This window comes from Notolepis coatsorum, assembly GCF_963971535.1.
Source record: "Notolepis coatsorum genome assembly, chromosome: 11".
In the NCBI taxonomy this organism is placed as follows: Eukaryota; Metazoa; Chordata; class Actinopteri; order Aulopiformes; family Paralepididae; genus Notolepis; species Notolepis coatsorum.
The window spans coordinates 102420698-102448134 of NC_140175.1; the positions used below are offsets into that span (position 1 = coordinate 102420698).

General features: G+C 47.7%; 1 protein-coding gene across 1 annotated transcript in view; it reads right to left on the reverse strand.

Moving 5' to 3' along the window:
• Window positions 1–1117: 1117 nt before the first annotated feature.
• acot12 (acyl-CoA thioesterase 12) overlaps window positions 1118–27437 on the reverse strand; it is a 31026-nt gene continuing 4706 nt past the window's right edge. Inside the window, exons 6-13 of the mRNA XM_084325029.1 lie at window positions 22862–23029; window positions 21876–21931; window positions 21343–21406; window positions 20539–20622; window positions 19736–19869; window positions 15538–15666; window positions 7462–7588; window positions 1118–1557 (exon numbers count right to left, since the gene is read on the reverse strand). Of these exons, the coding sequence (XP_084181155.1) occupies window positions 1417–1557; window positions 7462–7588; window positions 15538–15666; window positions 19736–19869; window positions 20539–20622; window positions 21343–21406; window positions 21876–21931; window positions 22862–23029 (903 nt within the window). The 3' untranslated portion in view covers window positions 1118–1416. The remainder of the gene's footprint in view (window positions 1558–7461; window positions 7589–15537; window positions 15667–19735; window positions 19870–20538; window positions 20623–21342; window positions 21407–21875; window positions 21932–22861; window positions 23030–27437) is intronic.

Consider the following 27437-nt stretch of genomic DNA (forward strand, 5'->3'; position numbering starts at 1 on the left):
GAGGTCTGTGTGTGTGTAGACTGGATGTCTGTGTGTGTGTAGACTGGAGGTCTGTGTGTGTAGACTGGAGGTCTGTGTGTGTGTGTGTAGACTGGAGGTCTGTGTGTGTGTAGACTGGAGGTCTGTGTGTGTAGACTGGAGGTCTGTGTGTGTGTGTGTAGACTGGAGGTCTGTGTGTGTGTAGACTGGAGGTCTGTGTGTGTAGACTGGAGGTCTGTGTGTGTGTGTGTAGACTGGAGGTCTGTGTGTGTGCGTGTGTAGACTGGAGGTCTGTGTGTGTGTGTGTAGACTGGAGGTGTGTGTGTGTGTAGACTGGAGGTCTGTGTGTGTGCAGACTGGAGGTCTGTGTGTGTAGACTGGAGGTCTGTGTGTGCGTGTGTAGACTGGAGGTCTGTGTGTGTGTAGACTGGAGGTCTGTGTGTGTGCAGACTGGAGGTCTGTGTGTGTAGACTGGAGGTCTGTGTGTGTGTAGACTGGAGGTCTGTGTGTGTGTAGACTGGAGGTCTGTGTGTGTAGACTGGAGGTCTGTGTGTGTAGACTGGAGGTCTGTGTGTGTAGACTGGAGGTCTGTGTGTGTGTGTGTAGACTGGAGGTCTGTGTGTGTGTAGACTGGAGGTCTGTGTGTGTGCAGACTGGAGGTCTGTGTGTGTGTGTGTGTGTGTGTGTGTGTGTAGACTGGAGGTCTGTGTGTGTGTGTAGACTGGAGGTCTGTGTGTGTGTGTAGACTGGAGGTCTGTGTGTGTGTGTAGACTGGATGTCTGTGTGTGTGTGTAGACTGGAGGTCTGTGTGTGTGTAGACTGGAGGTCTGTGTGTGTGTAGACTGGATGTCTGTGTGTGTGTGTAGACTAGAGGTATGTGTGTGTGTAGACTGGAGGTCTGTGTGTGTGTAGACTGGAGGTCTGTGTGTGTGTGTGTGTGTAGACTGGAGGTCTGTGTGTGTGTGTGTGTGTGTGTGTGTGTAGACTGGAGGTCTGTGTGTGTAGACTGGAGGTCTGTGTGTGTGTGTAGACTGGAGGTCTGTGTGTGTGTGTGTAGACTGGAGGTCTGTGTGTGTAGACTGGAGGTCTGTGTGTGTGTGTGTAGACTGGAGGTCTGTGTGTGTAGACTGGAGGTCTGTGTGTGTGTGTGTAGACTGGAGGTCTGTGTGTGTGTAGACTGGAGGTCTGTGTGTGTGTGTGTGTGTGTAGACTGGAGGTCTGTGTGTGTGTAGACTGGAGGTCTGTGTGTGTAGACTGGAGGTGTGTGTGTGTGTAGACGAGGTCTGTGTGTGTGTAGAATGGAGGTCTGTGTGTGTGCGTGTGTAGACTAGAGGTCTGTGTGTGTAGACTGGAGGTCTGTGTGTGTGCGTGTGTAGACTAGAGGTCTGTGTGTGTAGACTGGAGGTCTGTGTGTGTGCGTGTGTACGCACGCACGTATCAGAAGACTGCATTCATAACATCTTTTTCAAGAAAGTTGAGGCAGGCATCAGCTGTGTTCTCCATAGACTTGGACCAGCCAGCCAGGTCCCCGGCCACATAGGGCATCACAGCGGACGTCACCTGGTTGTAGTAGCACACCTGGAGGAGGGATGGACAACACCGGTCTGTTATGATGAGCACACTATATGATTAACAGTGGGGGGTGTGTTGTGTCCTCTAACATTACATGTTGAAGCTGTACTCCCAAGAGTCTCCACATGGGGCGTAGTTAATAGAATGCCATGTTATGCCTACAGGTGAAGTGCAGAAGAAGAGTACACGATGCTGTATGATGATACCCTGCTGTAACCTGACGTGATTAACTAAAAGGCTAAAGAGTAATCCTGTATCTGGAGTCTTATTACTACACCTCTGCTCTACCTACATACAAAATACTACGGACGTACAACATAACAATTGGCGACGAGTGAAGTTGAACCGGAGAATTTTTTAACAACGTTTTTACTGCAGGAGAAATGGCTAATTTACATGTGCCTTCTCCGACGGCGTTTTTACCCTGCCCCGGAGAACCTACTATGCCGTTCAAGACTTGGCACCAGATGTTCAAGAATTACATGCTGGTAATAAATGCGACTGAAAACGGCTGGTCCGAAGCTCGGAAGAGAGCTACCCTTCTACATTGCCTTGGTACCGAGGGTCAGCGGATTTTCTACACATTGCCAGATACAGGTGATTCCGTGGCTGACGCGGTGGCAGAGTTGAATGCACATTTTACTCCAAGAATCAACGTAGTAGTCGAGCGACACACGTTCAGAAAGCGTGTACAAGCACTGCATGAAAGCATTGCACAATACGTTGTTGCTTTGCGTGACCTAGCTACCAGATGTGACTTTGATAATAAAACTGAGGAACATCTCTGGGATCAGTTGATTGAACATGTAGCTAGCCCACAGATAAGGGAACGTCTACTGCTTGAACCAGGTTTGACGCTGGACATGGCTATCAATCTAGCTACGCAGTTTGAAGCAGCTGCACTTCACGCTAAAGCTATGAGTACCGAGCGTGCGGCTCCAGTACAGGCCGTGATGCCGCAGTCTCAGACTACTTTCAAGAAACGGGACTGGCAGCGATACCGTCCAGCTGAACCTGCTGATGCTACTGACGCTCTTGGTACCGATGTGGTTCGGGGAACCACCTGGCGAACTCTTCACAATGTCCAGCGGTAAAAGTGACTTGCAAATTATGCCAGAAAACAGGACATTTTGCTTGTGTCTGCCGTGCTAAAACACAGTCGGTGAGTACAGTGGAAATTCCTGAAACTACAGTGCTATGCTTGGAAGCTTCTGACATTACAAAAAGGATTGTATGCAACGTGCATGTACACACACCTACTACCCAGGCTCAGGAATTGAGACTGGTTGTGGACACAGGTTCAACAGTATCCATAATGCCACTGTCTACTTATGAGAAATACTTCAGTCAGTAAAACTACCCTATCTGCACCTACTGTTCGGCTGGTGTCGTACACCAAGGCTAGCATACCTGTCATGGGGTGCCATACAGGCTCAGGTGAGGAGAGACAATGTCACGGTCCCTGCTACATTTTACGTCGTGGATAAAGGAACTCCCCTGCTGGGAATGGACCTGTTGACTGCACTCCACCTCTGCATTAGTGGAACTACTGTCCTTCCCTCCTCCGCTCCTACGCCTTCTACACCTGCCCCTGTGTTTCAAGTTTCAAGTTTCTTTAATAGTTGTCATACAGAAGTACAGAATACTTTTATACAAAATGCTTCTTACTGTTACGCTCCAGAGACTGTGCAAGACAAGATAAGTATGAAATAAAATAACATAGTAAAATTAGAAGTAAAAAAATGAGGTCACAGTGTTCAGTTTAGACATATGTACAATGTTCGATGCAGAATATACGTAACTGAGTTACCATACAATATACAATACTGTGCAGTGTACTAATATACAATACTATATAGTGCAAGGCAGAAATGGGACGAGGTGCAATTTAGGTACAATTCACAGTAGGTGTACGAGTTGTAGTGCAAATCCTTTATCAATAAATATAAAGTGTAAAGTGTGTTTGTGTGATCTAAAGTGTGGAGAGTGGGTACTGCAGTGTGTTGTTTGTTTGAGTGCGTGTGGGTGTGTGTGCTGTGTGCATTTGATGGTTGTTGCATAGTGTTTATTGTTCGTTTAGCAGCCTGATGGCCTGGGGATAGAAGCTTCTTCTGAGTTTCTGTGCTCGCCTTAAGACTCCGGTATCGCTTGCCTGACCGCAGCAGTTCAAAGAGGCAGTTGTTCGGGTGGCTCGAGTCCTTAATAATTCTCTTAGCCTTCCCCTTGCACCGCTTGTTGTAAATGTTCTGGAGGGTGGGAAGCCCCCCTCCAATTGTGCGTTCGGCTGAACGTGTCACTCTTTGTAGTCTGCTACGGTCTTGTGCAGTGCTATTCCCAAACCAGGAGGTGATGTTGCCGGTCAGGATGCTCTCTATTGTACATGAGTAGAAGTTCACAATCATCTCTTCTGTTTTGCTGACGTTCAGGGAGAGGCAGTTCTCCTGACACCACTGTGACAGGTTCTCTACCTCTTCCAGGTAGGCCCTTTCGTCGTTGGCAGAGATCAGGCCCACCACTACTGTGTCATCAGCAAATTTGATGATGGTGTTGTTGTTCCGCTGTGCTACGCAGTCATGTGTGTACAGGGAGTAGAGGAGGGGGCTCAGAACACAGCCCTGGGGGGCCCCTATGTTGAGCGTGATGGATGAGGAGGTGCAGTTGCCGGCTCTTACCACCTGGGGTCTGCCCGTCAGGAAGTCCAAGACCCACTGGCAGAGGTCATAGTTCAAGCCCAGGTCCCTGAGCTTGGCTATGAGTTTGGAGGGGACTATGGTATTGAATGCTGAGCTGTGTGTGATGTGATGGCTACTACTGTCACAGCTCCTACGGCATTTGGCTGTGCAAAAGGCTTTGTGCATTGTGTAAAAATGTACCCTACTGTTAAGCCAGTCCACCAGAAGTTACGCCGCTTGCCTTTCACGGTCAGGGACGCCGTCTCTCTACTGATACTACTGCTGCTGCGGATACTACTGCTACTACTGATACTACTACTACTGCTACTACTGCTGCTGCTACTACTACTACTGCTGCTACTACTACTGCTGCTACTATTACTGCTGCTACTATTACTGCTTCTACTGACTCTGCTATGGATGTGGAGCCCGAGATAGTAGCACACACCTCTGCTACACTCAGTGCCCTGTCGGTGACTGAGTTTGGGGCTGCTTGCTCTACCTGCCCTGAAGTGACTGCACTGCGTGGTCAGATTAACAGGGGTTGGCCTCACTCAGTGAAATCAGTGAGCCAAGATCTGATCGCATACTTCAAGATCAGAGAGGAACTGTCAGTCAAGGACAATTACGTCCTCAGAGGCAACCGCCTCATCGCACCAGTGTCCTTACGCCATACATTGCTCACACTGGCACACGAGAGCCACCAGGGGGTCGTACGCACTAAGCAGCGTCTGCAGGATCTCTATTGGTGGCCGAAGATGGACTCTCAGGTTCAGGCCGACATTTCATTTCAAACCTTTATTTATACTCGTGAAAGCACTGAGGTTTCCCTCATTTACAGTGATGACGAGTTAACAAAGGACACAAATATCATAACAGTTAATAATTACAATGAATTACAATTACTACAATGATGGATTAAAAACAATTACATGATTCAGTACATAGGTCAAGTGCAATGCCTTTAAACTCCATGAATGACATATCCAAATGTGTCTCTTGTCAGTCTAATGACAAGACGGCCAAGATTTATTTTGCACCTCTACAGCCAGTTCCACTGCCAGACGGCCCGTGGAAGAAGCTAGGCCTCGACATAGTCGGGCCCTTCGAGTCAGCTGTGCCAGCCTGCCATTACGCGATCACACTGACAGACTACTATTCTAAGTGGCCAGAGGTAGCCTTTTCTCACAACGCTACAACTACGGATGTAACCAAGTTCCTAAGCTCTGTGTTCGGTCGCCATGGTAACCCAGAGAGCGTCGTCACAGACAATGGACCTCAATTCACATCAGCAGCCTTCGCCGAGTACCTCAAGGAAAGAGACATTGCTCACAATCGGATTTCAGTTTACTATCCGGCGGCTAATGGTGCTGTCGAACGCTTCCATCGTGTTCTGAGGAGTTGCATTCAGACAGCGATCCAGCAGTCTCAACCGTGGAAAGAGGCTGTGTTGGGTTGTCTGCAAATATACAGAGCCACTCCCCACGCCACCACTGGCGTTTCACCACATGAACTGCTTTATGGTCGTAAAATGCGCACCAAACTGGACGTACTGCCCTTGCAGCCTACGGTGAGTTCACAGGACGAGACTGTGAGAGAAACGGTCCAAAACAAGCAAGCCAAAATGAAGCGCTACACAGATACTAAGCGTGGCGCTCGTGCACCTGTTTTTCAGGAGGGGGAGAGAGTCAGGATTAGAATACCACATCACGTCCCCAAAGCACACCCGAGATACAGTGCACCAATGACAGTGAAAAGGAAGATTGGCAAAAGCACCTTTCTGCTCAGTGATGGAAAGAAATGGAACGCATCCCGTCTGGCTCACACTTCGAACACTCCAGATGAGCATGACTTAGGGATCCGCCTTGCCCTGACAGCGCTCAGCGGTCACACTCCAGCACAGTCGTGGGCAAGAAACAAGCCTAGTTGGCATCAGGACTTTGTTGCACACTGAGAGAACTAAGAGTAATATTGGTTGAGCATATATAATTATATCTTGATAATGATTGAATAGCCTGTGCTCCCTTTGTTTAATCATTACCTTGAGTTACACGTTTTATGATACTGACTGTTGGTTCAGTTTACTTAAGAAAGTGAAAAAGCAAAAGTTCTAAATTTGCATAATGCTGAGTAGCAAGTAACATTATTTTACAGAGAAGGGAGATGTTGTGTCCTCTAACATTACATGTTGAAGCTGTACTCCCAAGAGTCTCCACATGGGGCGTAGTTAATAGAATGCCATATTATGCCTACAGGTGAAGTGCAGAAGAAGAGTACACGATGCTGTATGATGATACCCAGCTGTAACCTGACGTGCTTAACTAAAAGGCTAAAGAGTAATCCTGTATCCGGAGTCTTATTACTACACCTCTACCTACATACAAAATACTACGTACGTACAACATAACAGGGTGTCTTTAATAAAAACAAATTTTCATTTGAGTGTAATGTTAGGAGCTACATTATTGAAGGGAAACCTACATTATACCCCACGAATAAAGGGTGATTTAAACATTTCTCTAGATTGGCTTTTGAATCCCAACTACCTACCTCAGACTATAGTCTATACCCATATAACTCTAGTCTGTATGTACAATAATGCGGTATATACCACCGTATATATATATATATATATATATATATATATATATATATATATATATATATATATATATATATATATATATATCCACATCTGTCTACATACCTGTACATATCTGTAGATACTATATCTGTACATATCCCTGACCTACTCTTACTAGTTACGCTGCTGGCCAGTATGACTTACTACCATAGTGTCTGTATACCTGTACATATTAATACTACAACTCTGTACCTACATCAGATTAGCAGTATTACTCAGTAGTACAAATGTATATATTTTATATCCAGTTTAATCACCTGTACATTGTATATTACTGTTGCACTTTACTGTTACATTTGCACTCTGGTTGGATGCCAAACTTATTTTCGTTGTACTTGTCCAGTATGATGACAATACATTAGAATCGAATCGAATCTAAAAGATCAGTAGCATGTCTCATTGCCATTTCGTGGTTAACTGAAGCGTCAGTGTTTTTCTTAGAAATTTGTGACTAAAGTCTGGCCAAATGGAAGAAATGACAGAACAACGTTTAGTTGTATCTCAATACCGTCACTAGTTGGCATGTGGGCTTCTCTATGAGAAAGCATCTCATCTGTGTCTAGTTTTGTCTGTAATTGTGTCTGTGTGTCTTACCGTGCAGGAATTGGGTCCTACTTTGTTGATAAGGAGTCCGACACACTTGATTTCACTCCGATGAAAGTCCTGCTGAGGAGGAACTGAAGACACTGTTATGGACCTCAGAGCGATGGCGTAGGGATCCCTGTGGAAGACACACTGTAGTTCATTTTCATTTCAAACCTTTAAGATTCAGGGTTTATTCATCACATACCAGGGCATACAGTGAAATGCAGTTGGCCATGCCCACTTTGATTGTGCAATAAAAACAATAGTAATAGTAATAGTAATAATTAAAAAAAAAGATAACTAGAATCGACATGGTAAATAGACATGTTAATAAATTGCTTAAAGGCACTGGATCCTATGGACATACCTATACAATGTGCAGTTTTTATTCTATGTCCCTATGCTATACTTGCGGTTACTACCTATAGGCCTACTATACAACAATCACAACAAGTTTTTTTTTTTTTTTTTTTTTTTTTACTTTTTTCTCCCATCCCAATTTCGTATTGTCCAATTCTACCCTCCCCTGTCTCGAACGCTGTTAGGCCATGCCTCCCACAGGCCGGCTGCAATGTGGACGAAGCCTTGCATCACGTGTCCCCTCCGGTACACGAGGAGGCAGCCGCCGCCCCCGTTGCTTCCTGATTCTGCTGCGCAGGCACACCAACAGACCTGTAGGAGTCGCTGTCCACAACGTCCGATCCCCACCCACCAGCTTCCCACCCCCTAACACTGCCAATTGCGTTAGTATGAACGACCAGCCAAGCTGGTAGCAATGCCGAGAGCTGGGCTCGAACCCAGCATCTCCTGCATTAGTGGCGAGCGCCTTGCCCACTGCGCCACTCAGCCGCCCAACAAGTTATTTTGTCCTTTTCTTTCCTTTAAAGTGTCCTTTTCTTGTGTGTTTAAAGTGACCTGTGGTGTGTTTGTGTGTGTGCGAGTGCAGAATGTTGTGTTGTGTGTGTGTATGTGTGTGTTCATGTGTGCTTGTGTGTGGAGAGATCAGTGTTCATTGTTCTGATGGCCTGGGGGAAGAAGCTGAGCCTCTCTTTTCTTGTTGCAAGTTTATTTAAACTCGAAAGGTGTGAGGTTTTTTGTCCTTTGCTCACTTACTCGCTCTGTTCCTTTAAGCCTACTCGCTCTTTTCCATTTGTTTTCTGTTAATCATTTCATTCCCCTATTCACACGCTTCTTCCCAGAGACGTCGTTGATTGGTTCTCCCCCGTCCACACGCTTATCAATCACATCCCTCAGCTGTCACTGCTTGTCAATTAAGCATTCCCGTATTATTTATACCCCGTTTCCCCATTCAAGTTTTGTTGGATCGTTTTGATATTTCTCTTGCATTCGCCGTTCCTGCTGCCTGCTGTTGTTTCCCTGTGCTTTGCCTCCAGGATATTCAAGAAGCATTCCTCTTGGACACCCTTTCCCCGAGGCGACGCGCTCGCTCCATTCTGTTCCAACGCTCTTTACGCACAACGCCTGGGTGAGTTTTTTATGACTGTCTTTGATCCAATTCCGTTTTTCGTGTGTTTATATAACACTGAAGATTTCCAGCTTTTTATCAGACAGTCACTCACCCAGCGTTTAGCCTTTTTTGGATTGTTTCATTGGGATAATATTTTGGCCTAACATCTCCCACTGTGTGTTTACACACCGAAGATATTATCACATTGGATTTGTATTTTGGGACTTCGCTCACAGTGTTTATTTTGCACCGAAGATATCTATCACTTGGGATTGTGTTTGGAACGTTACTCACAGTGTGTATTTACACCGAAGATTCAGTCACTTGGATAACTCTGTTTTCGGGTACAAGTCACCTCTCCTGTTCACCTGCTCTGTTCCACCTGCACTCAGAGTTAACTCGCTCCCTCTCTCTCTCTCGGTCCCGCAACCACCTCGGAGATTCTGCCGAGAGAAGTCTGCAGAGCGGCTCTGACGTCAGCGTCTGCTTCCCCTGACTACCATCCCGGGAGAAGCTGCAGAGCAGCAACATTCATCCTTGCTTGTATTCCAGTCTTTGTTTGAACTCTTCCCAGTCTGTGCTGTTTATTTAGTCTTAATAAACAAGCCCTTGTTTTTGGCAACTCTGAATCCTACTCTCTTGTGTCGTTGCGTTTGGGGTCGGTGTCAAACCATAACATTACGATCCAACCAAAATGACGACCCCAGCCGACACAGAGAGGGTCAGAACCGCACTTGCTATTCAAGTCGAGTTGACCAAGGATCACAGCCACCAACTAGAGAGGGCTGCGGCTGCGGTGCAGGATCTCAGGGAACAGGTCCTGCCTATTCAAGGGTCACTGGCCGCTCTGGCGGACAACAATCTGGTATTCTCGTTCAGCTTCACTCGCTGAGCGACACCGTTAATGCTTTACTTCCCTCACATCCTTCAGGAGCATTCCCCGCAGCCCCAGCAGATCCCGCACCTCGGGAACCCCGTCTCTCCGTCCCACGGCTGTTCGACGGCAATCCCGAGGAGTGTGCCACATTCATCATGCAATGTGAGTTGGTTTTCCGTCATCAACCAAGCCGTTTTACTGCTAGAGGGTCCCAAGTGGCCTATATGACGAACTTGCTTTCAGGCCATGCTGCCCAGTGGGTCACTTCCTCCTGGGCAATGGATGCAGATTTTGTTTTCTCCTATCCAGACTTCGTGGCGGAACTCCGCAGAGTGTTCCACCATCCAGCCCGAGGTCTGGACCCTGGAGCCCGGTTGGGGACCTTCCGACAGGGGAGCGGCAGGGTAATTGACTACGTCCTGGAGTTTCGACTGGCGGCGGTGGAGAGTGGATGGAACGACCCTGCACTTCGCCTAACCTTCTTCAGGGGGCTCAGTGACCACCCGGGAGGTGCCCGACTCCCTCGAGGACCTGTTTAGCCTCGTCATCCGCATCGACGGACGCCTCCAGGAGAGAAGGCGCGAGAGGACCCGACTGTTACCTCCTGAGGTACCCCGGATCCCCCGGACGCATGACGTCACTCCTGGACGCCCTGTCCTCAACACAACTGGTGGTAGCGGGTCCTCCCGTTCGGTTCGCGAGGAGGAACCCATGCAGCTGGGACGCTCTCATCTGAGCCAGGCGGAGCGTGAGGCAAGGCTCAGGTCCGGTCTCTGCCTCTACTGCGGAAGGGAGGGACACCGAATCGCCGACTGCCCCACCCGGCCAAAAGATCAGGCTCGCCGAGACCCCGGGAAATCCTGGTGAGCCGTTTTTCCCATTCCCAGAGCCGCGCACCACCTGACCATCTGATGAGCGTCACCCTGGCCTGGGGGGACCAACGAGCCACGGTGGAGGCCCTCATCGACTCTGGGGCAGACGAGAATTTCCTCGACTTCGAGTTTGCTACCCGAGCCAACATTCCACTTGAGGACCTTGTGAGGCCCTTGGAGATCTTTTCGTTGGACCAACACCGCCTGGCCGACATCTCTCAACGCACCGGCCCAGTCGTGCTGACCATCGCTGGGAACCACGTCGAGAGAATCCAGTTCCTCATCACCCAATCCCCCCTTGTCCCGGTGGTCCTGGGTAGGCCCTGGCTCGCGCTGCACGAGCCCCACATCGCCTGGTCCTCCGGTACCATCAAGGGCTGGAGCTCCTCCTGTCACGCCCTGTGTCTGCAGGCGGCGTCCTGTCCCCCGCCCCGGAGGCCCGCTGGTGAGTCGCCTCCGGACCTCTCGTCCATACCTCCCGAGTACCACGACCTCTTGGAGGTTTTCAGTAAATCCAGGGCTCAGGCCCTTCCACCTCACCGCCCCTATGACTGCGCCATCGACCTCCGCCAAGGGGCTCCCCTTCCCGGCAGCCGCCTCTACAGTCTGACCGTTCCGGAGAAGAAGGCGATGGATCTCTACATCTCTGAGTCATTGGAAGCAGGACTCATTCGGCCTTCCTCCTCCCCGGTGGCGGCCGGTTTCTTCTTTGTTGGTAAGAAGGATGGGGACCTGCGACCCTGCATCGACTATCGCCAGCTCAACGAGATCACCATCAAGAACAAGTACCCTCTACCTCTCATGAACTCCACCTTCGAGCCACTGACCCAGGCCTCCGTCTTCACCAAGCTGGACCTCCGGAGTGCCTACCATCTTGTCCGTATCCGTGAGGGCGATGAATGGAAGACCGCCTTCAAGACCCCCAGGGGCCACTACGAGTACCTAGTGATGCCGTTCGGCCTCACCAACGCCCCGGCGGTATTCCAGGCACTCATGAACGACGTCCTTCGTGACATGCTGGAGGTGTTCGTGGTGGTGTACCTGGACGACATCCTCATCTTCTCCAGGACCCTCGAGGAACACATCCAGCATGTCCGCCGTGTGCTGGAGCGCCTCCTCCACAATCGGCTCTTCGTCAAGGCGGAGAAGTGCCGTTTCCACTCCGACTCCGTCGACTACCTGGGCTTCATCGTTGAGAAGGGCTTGACTCGAGCGGATCCTCGCAAGATCCAAGCTGTGGAGGATTGGCCTGAACCCACCACTCGGAAGGAGTTACAGAGTTTCCTCGGGTTCGCCAACTTCTACCGAAGGTTCATCCGGAACTACAGTCAAGTGGCGGAGCCACTTACCAAGCTGACCTCCCCCGCTCTGCCGTTCGACTGGTCCCCAGCGGCATGTGCTGCGTTCCGCTCCCTCAAGAAGAGGTTCACTTCCGCCCCTATCCTGCTCCACCCTGACCCCAAGAGACAGTTCATTGTGGAGGTGGACGCCTCGGATACAGGACTGGGCGCTGTCCTATCCCAACGTTCTCTTTCGGACCAGAAGGTACATCCTTGCGCCTTCTACTCGCGTCGTTTCCTCCCTGCCGAGAGGAACTACGACACCGGCAATCGGGAGCTGCTGGCGGTCGTGGCTGCGTTGGAGGAGTGGCGTCATTGGCTAGAGGGGGCCGAGGAGCCTTTTACCATCTGGACGGACCACAAGAACCTGACGTTCATCCGCGCTTCCAGGCGCCTCAACGGTCGGCAGGCGAGATGGGCCAGTTTCCTCAGTCGGTTCGACTTCTCGCTGACCTTCCGCCCCGGTTCCCGCAACACGAAGGCCGACTCCCTGTCCCGGTTACACTCCAAGGGGGCTCCACCCTCTGAGGACCCTACTCCCATCCTCCCGGAGGCCCGAGTGGTTGGAGCCATCACCTTGGGCATCGAGGGTGTGGTTAGACGTGCCCTACGCTTCCAGCGTGCTCCAAGCAACGTTCCGATTCATCGTCTCTTCGTCCCCGACTCTGTCCGGTCCCGGGTGCTGCTTTGGGGCCATACCAGCCGGTTCGCCTGCCACCCTGGCGTCCATCGCACGTTCTCCTTCCTGGCTCGTCGTTTCTGGTGGTCCACCATGCGGAACGACGTCAAGGAGTTCGTATTGGCCTGCGCGGTCTGTGCCCGCAGCAAGGCCTCACACCAGGCACCCTCCGGGCTCTTACAGCCACTTCCCGTTCCAAGCCGTCCCTGGTCACATGTGGCGCTAGACTTCGTCACAGGTCTTCCCTCCTCCCAGGGGAACACTTGCCTTCTGACCGTGGTGGATCGATTCAGCAAGGGGGTTCACCTCGTGGCCCTTTCCAAGCTTCCCTCGGCGGCCGAGACGGCGGACCTCCTGACTCACCACGTGTTCCGCCTTCATGGGTTTCCCCAGGACATCGTCTCTGACCGGGGGCCCCAGTTCACCTCCCAGGTATGGCGGGCCTTTTGCAAGGGATTGGGGGCGACGGTCAGTCTTTCCTCTGGTTATCATCCCCAGACTAACGGACAGACGGAGAGGATGAACCAGAGCGTGGAGTCTGCTCTTCGGTGTGTGGCAGCCGAGAGACCGGCATCCTGGAGCCGTTTCCTTCCCTGGGTTGAATACTCCATCAATTCAATGGTCAGTTCCGCCACCGGCCTCTCACCATTTGAGGTTTCCCTGGGCTACCAACCCCCTCTTTTCCCCGCACAGGAGGCGGAAGTGGCAGTTCCCTCCGTGCAGGACCACCTCGACCGCTGCCGACAAGTTTGGGAGATCACCAGGACCGCGCTGCTCCGGACATCTGAGCGCGCCTGTCGTGGTGCCGACCGGCGCCGGGTTTCTGCGCCGACTTACCTCCCTGGGCAGAGGGTGTGGCTCTCCGCAAAGGACCTCCCGCTTCGGTCCTCGGCCAAGAAGCTCAACCCCCGTTTCGTCGGACCTTTCGAGGTCCTGAAGGTACTCAGTCCGGCGGCCCTGCGCCTGAAACTTCCTGCGTCCATGCACATTCACCCTGTGTTCCATGTCTCCCGGGTTAAGCCCGTCTCCCTCAGTCCCCTTATGCCTCCAGCTCCTGATCCTCCGCCTCCCGTGTTGGTGGATGGTCACCCCCAGTGGCAGGTCCGCCGGTTGATGGGCGTTCGTCGGCGGGGCCGGGGGTTCCAATACCTGGTGGACTGGGAGGGTTACGGCCCTGAGGAGCGTAGCTGGGTCTCCCGGCAGCTCATCGTGGATCCCGGCTTGATCACTGACTTCCATCGTGCCCATCCTGACGAGCCGGGTCGGCCTGGTCGCCGGGTGGCTCCCGTGGAGGGGGGGGTACTGTGAGGTTTTTTGTCCTTTGCTCACTTACTCGCTCTGTTCCTTTAAGCCTACTCGCTCTTTTCCATTTGTTTTCTGTTAATCATTTCATTCCCCTATTCACACGCTTCTTCCCAGAGACGTCGTTGATTGGTTCTCCCCCGTCCACACGCTTATCAATCACATCCCTCAGCTGTCACTGCTTGTCAATTAAGCATTCCCGTATTATTTATACCCCGTTTCCCCATTCAAGTTTTGTTGGATCGTTTTGATATTTCTCTTGCATTCGCCGTTCCTGCTGCCTGCTGTTGTTTCCCTGTGCTTTGCCTCCAGGATATTCAAGAAGCATTCCTCTTGGACACCCTTTCCCCGAGGCGACGCACTCGCTCCATTCTGTTCCAACGCTCTTTACGCACAACGCCTGGGTGAGTTTTTTATGACTATCTTTGATCCAATTCCGTTTTTCGTGTGTTTATATAACACTGAAGATTTCCAGCTTTTCATCAGACAGTCACTCACCCAGCGTTTAGCCTTTTTTGGATTGTTTCATTGGGATAATATTTTGGCCTAACATCTCCCACTGTGTGTTTACACACCGAAGATATTATCACATTGGATTTGTATTTTGGGACTTCGCTCACAGTGTTTATTTTGCACCGAAGATATCTATCACTTGGGATTGTGTTTGGAACGTTACTCACAGTGTGTATTTACACCGAAGATTCAGTCACTTGGATAACTCTGTTTTCGGGTACAAGTCACCTCTCCTGTTCACCTGCTCTGTTCCACCTGCACTCAGAGTTAACTCGCTCCCTCTCTCTCTCTCGGTCCCGCAACCACCTCGGAGATTCTGCCGAGAGAAGTCTGCAGAGCGGCTCTGACGTCAGCGTCTGCTTCCCCTGACTACCATCCCGGGAGAAGCTGCAGAGCAGCAACATTCATCCTTGCTTGTATTCCAGTCTTTGTTTGAACTCTTCCCAGTCTGTGCTGTTTATTTAGTCTTAATAAACAAGCCCTTGTTTTTGGCAACTCTGAATCCTACTCTCTTGTGTCGTTGCGTTTGGGGTCGGTGTCAAACCATAACAGAAAGGCAACTGAGGTTTCCCTCATTTACAGTCACGTTGAGCGTACATGAAATGAGCACAAAAAAAAACTATAAAATCACACAGCATATAAAATCATAACATTAAGACAACAAGACGAGGCAAAAACCAAGGATAACAAATCAACTGAAACACGTACAATTTGATTGAAGGTTGGAGATCAAGGTCTTAAACTCTGCAACAGATTTACCCAGTTCCAAGCAAACTCAGGGGAACTTAAGGACCAGCCAGTCACTAGAACGGGTTCCATTGATTCCAAAATTCCATTCCAATAACGATGTAGTATAAGGAGGTAACTTACCAATAAGGGCTTTAAAAATTAACAAATACCAGTGTTTGTTGCTTGCGCCTCTCCATCAGAGAGGACCAATCAACCTGATTATAAGTACTCCACAAACTCCACATACTCAAAACCACGATTTAGTTACTGAACAGCAGAATGATTAGTGTGTAGAGGTAACATACCCCTCCTTGCAGGGTTGCCTCTTTGACTGTAGGTACACAAAGTCTTGCATTTCGTGTCCGTTGTCGGGGGAACATTTAGCATGGAACACTGTCTCCTCATTGTTGGCCTTCTCCACCTCCTCGCAGTTCCTGTGGCAGGGCACGGAGAAAAGGTCAAAGGTTATAAGAAGTATTTTTATCTAGGCGGCTGGGTGGCGCAGCGGACATTGCGCTCGTCACCAACGCAAGAGACACCGGGTTCGAATCCGGCTGTTGGCGTTGCCTCCGGCTTTGTCCGGCCGTCATACTAACTCAATTGGCAGAGTTAGCGGGTGGAAGTCAATGGGTGGTAATCTGGACATTGTAAACAGCGACTCCTACAGGTCGGTTGGGGCGCCTGCACAGCAGAGACAGGAAAATGGTGGGGGTAGTGTGAGCCTCCCACACGTTACTCCTCGCCAAATGAGAGTCCGCTCTGGCAGGTGAAAAGATGTGACAGGCTGCCTCCTTGTGTATCGGAGGGGACATGTGATGCAAGGCTTCTATCCTCCCTACAACCGGCCAGTGGGTGGCACATGCAAGCAATGTTCAAGACAGGGGAGGGGAGAATTGGCACGGCTAAATTGGGATGGGAGAAAAATTTAAAAAAAAGTGGATAAAAAAAGTATTTTTATCTCATGTGCAATTAGCCTGAATTCTAAGATTAAATTATGTTGCCTTTTTATATCTTCATTTACCCAGGGTAGGTTCGCTGAGCACATTCACACCTGTGACCTGCCCAGTACAACCACAGTCTGACACTGTTGGCCACTAGGAGCAGCCCAGTACAACCACAGTCTGACACTGTTGACCACTAGGAGCTGCCCAGTACGACCACAGTCTGACACTGTTGACCACTAGGAGCTGCCCAGTACAACCACAGTCTGACACTGTTGACCACTAGGAGCTGCCCAGTACAACCAGTCTGACACTGTTGACCACTAGGATCTGCCCAGTACAACCACAGTCTGACACTGTTGGCCACTAGGAGCTGCCCAGTACGACCACAGTCTGACACTGTTGACCACTGGGAGCTGCCCAGTACGACCACAGTCTGACACTGTTGACCACTGGGAGCTGCCCAGTACAACCACAGTCTGACACTGTTGACCACTAGGAGCTTCCCAGTACGACCACAGTCTGACACTGTTGACCACTAGGAGCTGCCCAGTACAACCACAGTCTGACACTGTTGACCACTAGGATCTGCCCAGTACAACCACAGTCTGACTCTGTTGACCACTAGGATCTGCCCAGTACAACCACAGTCTGACACTGTTGACCACTAGGAGCTGCCCAGTACAACCACAGTCTGACTCTGTTGACCACTAGGATCTGCCCAGTACAACCACAGTCTGACTCTGTTGACCACTAGGATCTGCCCAGTACAACCACAGTCTGACTCTGTTGACCACTAGGATCTGCCCAGTACAACCAGTCTGACACTGTTGACCACTAGGAGCTGCCCAGTACAACCACAGTCTGACACTGTTGACCATTAGGAGCTGCCCAGTACAACCACAGTCTGACACTGTTGACCATTAGGAGCTGCCCAGTACAACCACAGTCTGACACTGTTGACCATTAGGAGCTGCCCAGTACGACCACAGTCTGACACTGTTGACCATTAGGAGCTGCCCAGTACAACCACAGTCTGACACTGTTGACCATTAGGAGCTGCCCAGTACGACCACAGTCTGACACTGTTGACCATTAGGAGCTGCCCAGTACGACCACAGTCTGACTCTGTTGACCACTAGGAGCTGCCCAGTACGACCACAGTCTGACACTGTTGACCATTAGGAGCTGCCCAGTACAACCAGTCTGACACTGTTGACCACTAGGAGCTGCCCAGTACAACCACAGTCTGACTCTGTTGACCATTAGGAGCTGCCCAGTACGACCACAGTCTGACACTGTTGACCATTAGGAGCTGCCCAGTACGACCACAGTCTGACTCTGTTGACCACTAGGAGCTGCCCAGTATACCAGTCTGACACTGTTGACCATTAGGAGCTGCCCCTAAAGGTTTGTTAGAAGAAAGCTACTGAATGTCTGCAGGACGATGTTTATTCCAGGTGCAGTCGACCTCCTAGCGCTAGATAGATTGATTCATTCAACCTTTATTTCAACTCGTTAGTTAGTTAGTTCCCCCATTTACAACAATGATGAGTTTACTATCAACAGAAAAGATACAAATACAAACAGAGTCACATAAACACAATAAAAATGTATGTAAACAACAAAATTGGTTAACCATTTCACTACCACACTACAGAAGGTTGATGAATTGAAAATGGGGGACCCTGATGTAAACAAGACGAAAGTCTTTCTCTGGTCTGCATCCCCTTAACAATTGTATGTATTGAGATGTACTGTACTGTACCCATTCTGCAATCTGTTAATAAACTTTTCAATCAATCAATCAATCAATCAATCAATCAATCAATCAATCAATCAACCTTTCACTGCCTACGGTTAACCGTCTGTAGTGTGGTAGTGAAAGGGTTAACCTTCTGTAGTGTGGTAGTGAAAGGGTTAACCTTCTGTAGTGTGGTAGTGAAAGGGTTAACCCCTTGTCGTGTGGCAGTGAAAGGGTTCACCATTTGGTAGTGTGGCAGTGAAAGGGTTAAAAACAGTCACAAGTTGACACAGAAATATTTCTGTCAATGTTGGAACAACCTCCAGCTTTTAGAGTGAGCTGCAGGTCATTCCAAGTGTCGGGGCGCGTCGATTAAAAGGCATCTTCCGAGTTTAGAGCTGGTGATTGTGATCTGACCGCGCAGCGTGATAAATCTGAGGGCAGAGTGATAAGCCCGAGTCCAGAGGTTTGAAGTTGCAGCATGCCTGCAAATTACATCACCATAAAGTCTAAAACTGTTTCAACAATCCTCCTACTAATCATCATAGATGACATGTCTATATACCGGTTGTATCTGCACGTGCACTATTTGACTTGATTCACTATTTGTGTGTGTGTGGCACACGCACGCTATTTTCACAAACGTTTCTCAAACGTTCTTATTGTGTTGTTATGTGTCTTGTTGTGACTGATTACCATTTCACACGGGCAATAAAGTTGTATCTTATCTTAACCAAGAATGTATGGTAAAGGTAAAGGTGGTCAGCGAGGCACTGCGGCTGTTTGGAAAGACACTGAGAGCAGCTGTTATAAAAACATGCAGGTAGTGATGGAAAGACACTAAGGTTAGTCGTGGTAGAACATACAGGTAGTGATGGAAAGACACTGAGGTTAGTGGTGGTAGAACAGGCAGGTAGTGATGGAAGGACACAGAGGTTAGTGGTGGTAGAACAGGCAGGTAGTGATGGAAGGACACAGAGGTTAGTGGTGGTAGAACAGGCAGGTAGTGATGGAAGGACACTGAGGTTAGTGGTGGTAGAACAGGCAGGTAGTGATGGAAGGACACTGAGGTTAGTGGTGGTAGAACAGGCAGGTAGTGATGGAAGGACACTGAGGTTAGTGGTGGTAGAACAGGCAGGTAGTGATGGAAGGACACAGAGGTTAGTGGTGGTAGAACAGGCAGGTAGTGATGGAAGGACACAGAGGTTAGTGGTGGTAGAACAGGCAGGTAGTGATGGAAGGACACCGAGGTTAGTGGTGGTAGAACATGCAGGTAGTGATGGAAGGACACCGAGGTTAGTGGTAGTAGAACAGGCACAGTGATGTCGTTTCTTTTTTTCCTATATTCCTCCCATTTTGATTCAAATTTCTCATCTTGTAGCCTCAGCATATGTGTGATTCTTTCCATGTCCTGTATCCCCCCTACTATCTCTGTCCATTGCTCCTTCGTCGGTGCTTCTACTCTGTACCACAGTTTAGTCAGTTGCTTTCTTGGCTGCTAGTGCTACTAATAGTATCTTAATCAGGTATTTGCCTTCCCCCTGAATTCCTTCCTGTGATAGGTTCCCTAGATACAATACTTAATGAAAAGGAAACAAAGAAAATAAATTGAAATGTAAATAAACTATGAACGGACCGATGACCCCATGCCACTATGTTTACTTTTATTTACTATTTATGTCTTTTTTTTACTTGGTTTAGATGTTATTTTCTTATAATTTTGTCTGTCAATTGTAATGTTGTAATGTTGTTGGTGTTGATGTTTGTAGATAGAAAAGTTTGCAAATAAAAATGTAAGTTTAAAAAAAAAAAACATACAGGTAGTGCTTGTCCCACAGTGGTCGCTGCCGGAGGTCAGCCAGCTGGACGAAGGCGTGGAGGGCAGAGGTCATAGCCTCCATCTGAACCTTGAGACACAGCAGCTCCCTCTCCTCGAGGACGTACACGCTGACCTGGGCGGTGAATATGAATATGGCAGAAAACAACGTGCGACATAAAGATGCTTCGCATGATAAAAAAAAGATGACCAAATAAATAAAATAATAATTTAACCCTTTCACTACCACACTACCAAATGATTAACCCTTTCACTGCGACAATACAGAAGGTTAACCATTTCACTGCCACACGACAAAGGTTAACCTTTCACTACCACACTACAGCAGGTTAACACTTTCACTACCACACTACAGAAGGTTAACCCTTTCACTACCACACTACAGAAGGTTAACCCTTTCACTACCACACTACAGACGGTTACTGTGGTAGTGAAGGGTTAACCTTCTGTAGTGTGGTAGTGAAAGTGTTAACCTGCTGTAGTGTGGTAGTGAAAGGTTAACCGTCTGTAGTGTGGTAGTGAAAGGTTAAGGTGTGTGTGTGTGTGTGTGTGTGTGTGTGTGTGTGTGTGTGTGTGTGTGTGTGTGTGTGTGTGTGTGTGTGTGTGTGTGTGTGTGTGTGTGTGTGTGTGTGTGTGTGTGTGTGTGTGTGTGTGTGTGTGTGTGTGTGTGTGTGTGTGTGTGTGTGTGTGTGTGTGTGTGTGTGTGTGTGTGTGTGTGTGTGTGTGAGATAGAGATAGAGATAGAGATAGAGATAGAGATAGAGATAGAGAGTCAGAACTTTACCCTATCCCGAATACTGTTCAGCTCCCAGTCCTGTTTCTCTGAAAGTACAGTGAGGGCTGCAATGTTGTTATAACCCAGGTACACCTGTAGGGGGCAGTAAGACACAAGACAGAGACAGACTGAGAATAGTTCTATGGAATAATAGACCAAGTTCAAGTTCAAGTTCTTTAATAGTTGTCATACAGGAAACCACTGATCATAGCCCCCCCCCCCCCCCCCCCCCCCACACTGTGTTACATTAACACACCCCTACTGGACTAAATACTTGCATAAACAACCAAGCATACCTGTTCATACTTCACTGACTCATACTCATGCACAAGTTTGTACTTTTTTTTATATTATATTGTATTTGTATATATACTTGTCTTTAAGTGTACCTATAGTGTATATAGGACTGTGAAGCTATGCATCACCCACCCTGTATCCCCCCCCCCCCATGCTGCTTTGACACCCGAATTTCCCCAAGGGGATCAATAAAGGATCATCTTATCATCTTATCTTATCATCTTATAACTGCCCAATGGCTCAGCCCTGGCCTATTCCTATTTTCTATTGTGCTATATTTAATTTAGTTTATATCCCATTTAATATTATTTCATAATTACATTATATTCTATTGTGCTCAACTTAGTTCATTTTATCTTACTCCACCTCTTTATTATATTATCTGTCTGTTAATGTCTGTCCGCTAATGCCACACCGATAACGTCCAAAGCAAATTCCTTGTATGTGAAAACGACTTGACAATAAAGACCGTTCTGATTCTGATTCTGAAGGTGTGATGCTTGTCGGCTACGGTACCTGATTGCTTTTGTCCCAGGCGACAGAGAGCGGGCCGTCCCCTTTACAGGACAGGATGTGTTTCCTGTGAGAGGAAAGAGAGCTGGGTTTAACTCCTGGACACATGGAAACACGATTGGCTCAGAATTTCTTTATTACAGTTTATCAGGGCTTAAAGGAACACGCCAACATTTTGGGAAATTAACTTACCGCCTTCTCCCGAGAGAGACAAGAAGATAGATACCAGTTTTCCTCTCTGTGCGTTCAGGAGAAAGCTATCTGGCTGCATGTTAGCCTAGCTTAGCATGATGAATGGAAGCGGACATGACCGGTTAGCCTAGGCATTGTCCAACTAACACCTCTCCCAAAGGCTAACCGGTCATGTCCACTTCCATTCATTGTGCTAAGCTAGGCTAACATGCAGCCAGATAGCTTTCTCCTGAACGCACAGAGAGGAAAACTGGTATCTATCTTCTTGTCTCTCTCGGGAGAAGGCGGTAAGTTAATTTCCCAAAATGTCGACGTGTTCCTTTAATGATGAGAGAAATCATTACTTTGCCATGCGTATTCTCCTCCTTGCGATAGCAGCGATGTACCTCCTCTCTCCTTCCTACGGAAAAAAAACACGAGTGTTTAACCCTCCAGTCACCCTTCAAAAAACCCACTACCTGTCTCCCTAGTGACCGAAACTGCGATCTCAGTAAAAACATATCTTTTTCATGTATTGTTCCAGTTTTTTTTCATGAATATCATTATTAACTTCAGTCCTCACCATACATATAGAATATTTATTCATTTTCAGGATTTTAACCATTTCTTAAATTAGGGTTAGGGTTAGGGGGTTAGGGTTAGGATTACCCTAGGGTTACCCTAACCCTAACCCTAACCTGTTCATTTCTGCGACTAGGGTGAAACATGGATTATTGTAATGTGAGTCCACAATGTGATACTGAGCTACTTTTTTGGCATATACATCAAATCTAGCCAACGCTATCCACAAACACACATGAAAAAAGGCTATTTGACCAGAATTGCGACAAGGGTGACTGGAGGGTTAAGTTCCTTCCCCCGAGGCTCTACGGTACTTGGTGTGTCTACTTGGATGAACACCGTTTTTGCACGCGTCGTGTTTGTTTTTGTTTTTATTAAGGATCTGTGGTGCCGTGGCTCCCAGCTAGTCTTCCTGGGGTCCACACACAACATGATACATAAAACAATTAATGCATAGATCGATACAAAAGATAAAAACAAGGATTTAGTATACAGCAAGTAAGCTACTTTCACAGATGCTATAGATAGAAATAAAAAAACAAAGCAATTAACTAAAACGTACAATAAATACCCATTTTTAAAGATACAAAATGAGAAAACTTGCAGGCTAATAAAACCCATACACAAATGCAATACACACATTATTAAGGCAACAGCTGAAAGTGTGATTTGAGTTTCTTTTTACAAATCGATTTACTAAAAGTGTAGAGATAACTAGGTAGGTTGTTCCAGAGTGTTATGCACCTATAAATAAAAGGCTGTGTGTTACCGGTGTGGTGGGTGTGACGTCGGGCAAGGCGGGCGTGTCTCCGGGCGTGTTGGCCAGTTCGAAGATGAGAAAAGCACTGTTGATGTGGCGCGGCCTGTTCTCCGTCCACTCCTCACAGTTGTACGCTTCGACGCGAACGCCCACTTCGATACTGCAGCTGTATAGACACACATTGTGATGGATCACGGTTTATGTGGGTTTTATTTTAGTTTATTCTAAGGTGCTTTGGGTGTATTTTTGGTTTTCTCTGGTGAGCTGTCAATCACAGGCCTCTGCAGTTAATTGCCATGCGGCATGGCAGGTGTGTGGGGCTTGATTGCCACCTGATTGGTGTCAGGTGTGCAGTGCCTTGAAGTAGCTTGGTTGACTGTGTTCGGCTGCTTGTCCATTTCATGTTTTCCCTCAATATTAGAGGAGTGTCCCAAGCTCATGCTTCTAGGGTTTTCTCCGTCTCTAGTGCTGTTGTTTTTTTATTTTAATTTTTTCAACTGCTAGGCAGTGGTGGTTACTTTTTTACATTTAAATTGTTATTTTATACTGGTGTTTTATTTTTATTAATTTTATTCTTGTGTTTTCCCCCACCCTCTCTCATTGCTCAGCGATTCCAGTGGATTCCCCTTTTTGTGTGTGTCTGCGTGTGTCCGACCTACACCCCCCACCCCCCACCCCCAATCCTGACACACATTTGCACAACACTTTGTACGTGTGTATACTCTCACATGATGTTCATAAAGGTATGACACAGGGGTCGACAATTCACAGGAAGTCAAATGTATATAGGCTCGTCAGTTCTAGAATGTTGGTTTCCCAGTTCTCAGAACTGATTTTGATAGAGAAAAATGCTGATACTCTACTAGTCATGGGATGAAACTGCAGGGAATCTGCGAATGTGTCGAACCTGGTAAAGTTCACAGTAAAGGTAAAGGTCACGCACTCAATATTGTCTTATTTTCCAACTATAAAGTGTGGAATTTCCTTTCAAGGCCTTTTATTAACACCTCCCCTCCCCCCTGTATCCTCCTTTCCTCTCCCCTCACCTGGTCGTCCCTCCCCCACCCCCTTTCCTCCCAGATGGCTTAAAAGACAACCCCACAGAATGAGGGGGGGGGGGTGCTTGCCCCCTTCTTCCTGGCCACAGAAAGGTCAAGTCCTTTACTGAACTCCTAACCTAAATTATATTTGATTAGCCATGTTGATGTGAATCAATGAACAATCAATGAATTGTTGAAAATCAACAATGAAGAGTTGACCACACGCATGGTTAACCTCTCCAGTTCCACCACAAAGGTCTGAAGGGTTCAACTCCTTATTTATTTGGAGAACTGTGTACACAGTCTTTTCCCCACGGCTGCGACAGGAAGCTCTGATATCTTGTCTGTCTTTGTCTAAACTTAGGTTATTTTCCTTTGTTAGGGAAATGTTATCTATGTCCAATCCATCTGTGTTAAATCTCTGTACAGCTTGACTAGTTTAATATAGGTCAGCCCAGACACAGTGTCTCTTTAACAACGACCAAGGTTGAGGAGATATGACATGGCCTTTACTCTTGTTCTAGTGTGAAAGACATAACATAAGCTGGCCGCTATGAAAACCAGAGACAAAAAATGCTCTGAGTTTCGTAAAAGTCAGTCAAAGCTTACTAAAAGCACGAGCAGTGAACTCCAAGCCCACGTGACTGAACTCAAACTAGAAAGAAACAGACTAAGAAACGACGTAAACTCCATGATCAAAACTGCAAAAAAGAATTTCATCAATGACAAAACTGAGGAAAACAAAAACAAACCACGTGAACTTTGGAAATTACTCAATAATCAACTAGGATGCAGTAAAAAACTTAAAACCAGATTCTCAAACATAAACATAAAAACGGACAACACGCTCATCACAGACAAGCTGGATGTAGCCAATTACTTAAACATTTTCTTCACAAACATAGCCACAACACTGGTAAACAAACTACCCTCCCACTCAGGGCTTTATGGGGTAGAACACATAGTAGCTTACTACAAAAACCTAGGGGTCCGCAAGGACGACTTCAAACTGGAAATGGTAACAACAGATGAGGTACTCAATAAACTGAGCGCCCTCCAACCTAACAAGGCCACTGGCCATGACAACATCCCCTCCAAATTCCTCAGAGACTCAGCAGCCGCCATCACCCCAATCATCACACACATAATAAACCTCTCCATAAAACAGGGACACGTCCCCAAGGACTTCAAAATTGCGAGGGTGACCCCTCTGCACAAAAAGGGCAGCAAATTAGACCCAGGCAACTACCGCCCTGTTTCTATTCTCACCTCCATCTCGAAAGTCATGGAAAAAATAGTCTACGAACAGGTCGAAAAGTACCTAGCGGAAAAAAATCTAATCTACGAATTCCAATCTGGCTTCAGAACATCCCACTCCACTGACACATGCCTTCTCTATTTGAATGACCACATCAAACAAGAGGTGGACGCAGGCAAATACTGCGGCATGGTCATGCTGGACCTACAAAAGGCCTTTGACACGGTCAATCACTCCATTCTGATTGACAAGCTAAAAGCAATTGGTTTTGATAGTCTATCAGTGAGCTGGATGCAATCCTACCTTGAGGGGAGGGAACAGATGGTGGAGGTAAACGGTACCCTATCCCCCCCCCTCACAGTGAGCTGTGGTGTTCCACAAGGAAGCATACTAGGACCGCTACTGTTCCTAATTTATGCAAATGACATGTCGTCAGCTTGTGACTGCAACTTGTTCCTGTTTGCGGACGACTCAGCCCTGCTGGTCTCTGACAAGAACAAGTTACAGGTTGAAAAAACCCTCAGCTCGGAACTAGGCAGAATCTGCATATGGCTCGCTGATAACAAACTATCATTACACATGGGCAAAACAGAGTCCATTCTCTTCGGTTCAAATAACAAACTCAGCAAGACCGACGGCTTCTCAGTTACAGTGGGTGACAATATTGTCACAAGGAAAGATGAAATTACCTACCTGGGTTCCATCCTAGAGGCTAATCTCTCCTGTGACAAAATGGCATCCAATGTAATAAAAAAAGTCAACCAACGAACTCGATTCTTGTACCGGATCTCCTCTCTGGTAAACAAGAATACCCTGAAGACTCTGGCAGGAGCACTCATTCAGGGGTACTACGACTATGCTTGCACCTCATGGTACCAAAGCACCTCAAAGACGCTAAAAACAAAATTACAAACATCTCAAAACAAACTGGTCAGACTACTGCTTGACCTTACTCCTAGAACCCACCTCACCCCTGCCCACTTTGACAACCTAGGATGGCTTAGAGTAGATGACAGAGTACAGCAACTTGCAATGGGCCTGGTCTACAAGATACACTACACGACCAAGGTACCCATGTACATGGCAAAATACTTCCCAAAGGTCAGTGAATACCACGATCACAACACCAGAGGGAGCTCCACAAATCATGTTAAACCCAGATTCGGCTCAAATAAGGGACTAAACACGTTTCGCAATTATGCCACATCAATGTGGAACGCCCTACCCAAAGCTGTAAAGGAATGTGGATCACTACCCACTTTCAAAACCTCTCTCAAGAGACACCTACGGGAGACTGCAATTCAACACTGGCCCCTGTAAATATCCTAACCCAACCCCCTCCAATGTACAGTCATTTACCTAGTATGGTTTTGTCAATAGTCCAATGTACAATTTTGTTTGTTTGTACAGAGTCTCCCCCCCCCCCTCAATGTACAGTTTTGCTTGCTTATACAGTGTGCCCCCCCCAACCACCTCCAATGTAAATTACCCAGTATGGTTGTCAATATCCCAGTGTACCCAACCCCCCCCACCCAACCTCCTCCAATGTACAGTTTCTACGTCAAATGTATATACTCCCTTTTCTTGACTCCTTCTGTATCACAAACAGTACTGTATTTGCAAATCTGGTATGTCATAAATGTATAGATGTAGCAGTACTGACTATCTGTATGTCATGTATGTCATATATGTCCTGATGAATTGAAAATGGGGGACCCTGGTGGAAACAAGACGAAAGTCTTTCTCTGGTCTGCATCCCCTTAACAATTGTGTGTATTGAGCTGTACTGTATTGTACCCATTCTGCAATCTGTTAATAAAGTTTTCAATCAATCAATCAAGCCTAGACCCGTCTTTTGTTATTCATTTCTCTCACTAGGGCATATTTTGTTTACCTTTCTGCCATATCTGGTGTCTAATGTCATTTCAGTTATGTATTCATGTACGTTCTGACCAGAGCTCTTGGTCACTTTCCGGTCAGACGCTTGTGTCTCTGATGATAAACTGATCACTTCTTCTATGGCTGTAGATAATAAACTATGTTACTATATTTTTATACAAACTGACTCGATCTGAAATTCCTACAGCTTACTGTCATGGCTCATTTAAAATATTCCACAACACCTTTAACAGGTTGAAACCGTCTAGACGCCGCTCACCTGTTGTGGAACGTGTTGTTGACCACGGCCTTGAAGACCAGCCGGTCTCACCTGTTGTGGAACGTGTTGTTGACCAGGGCCTTGAAGACCAGCCGGTCTCACCTGTTGTGGAACGTGTTGTTGACCACG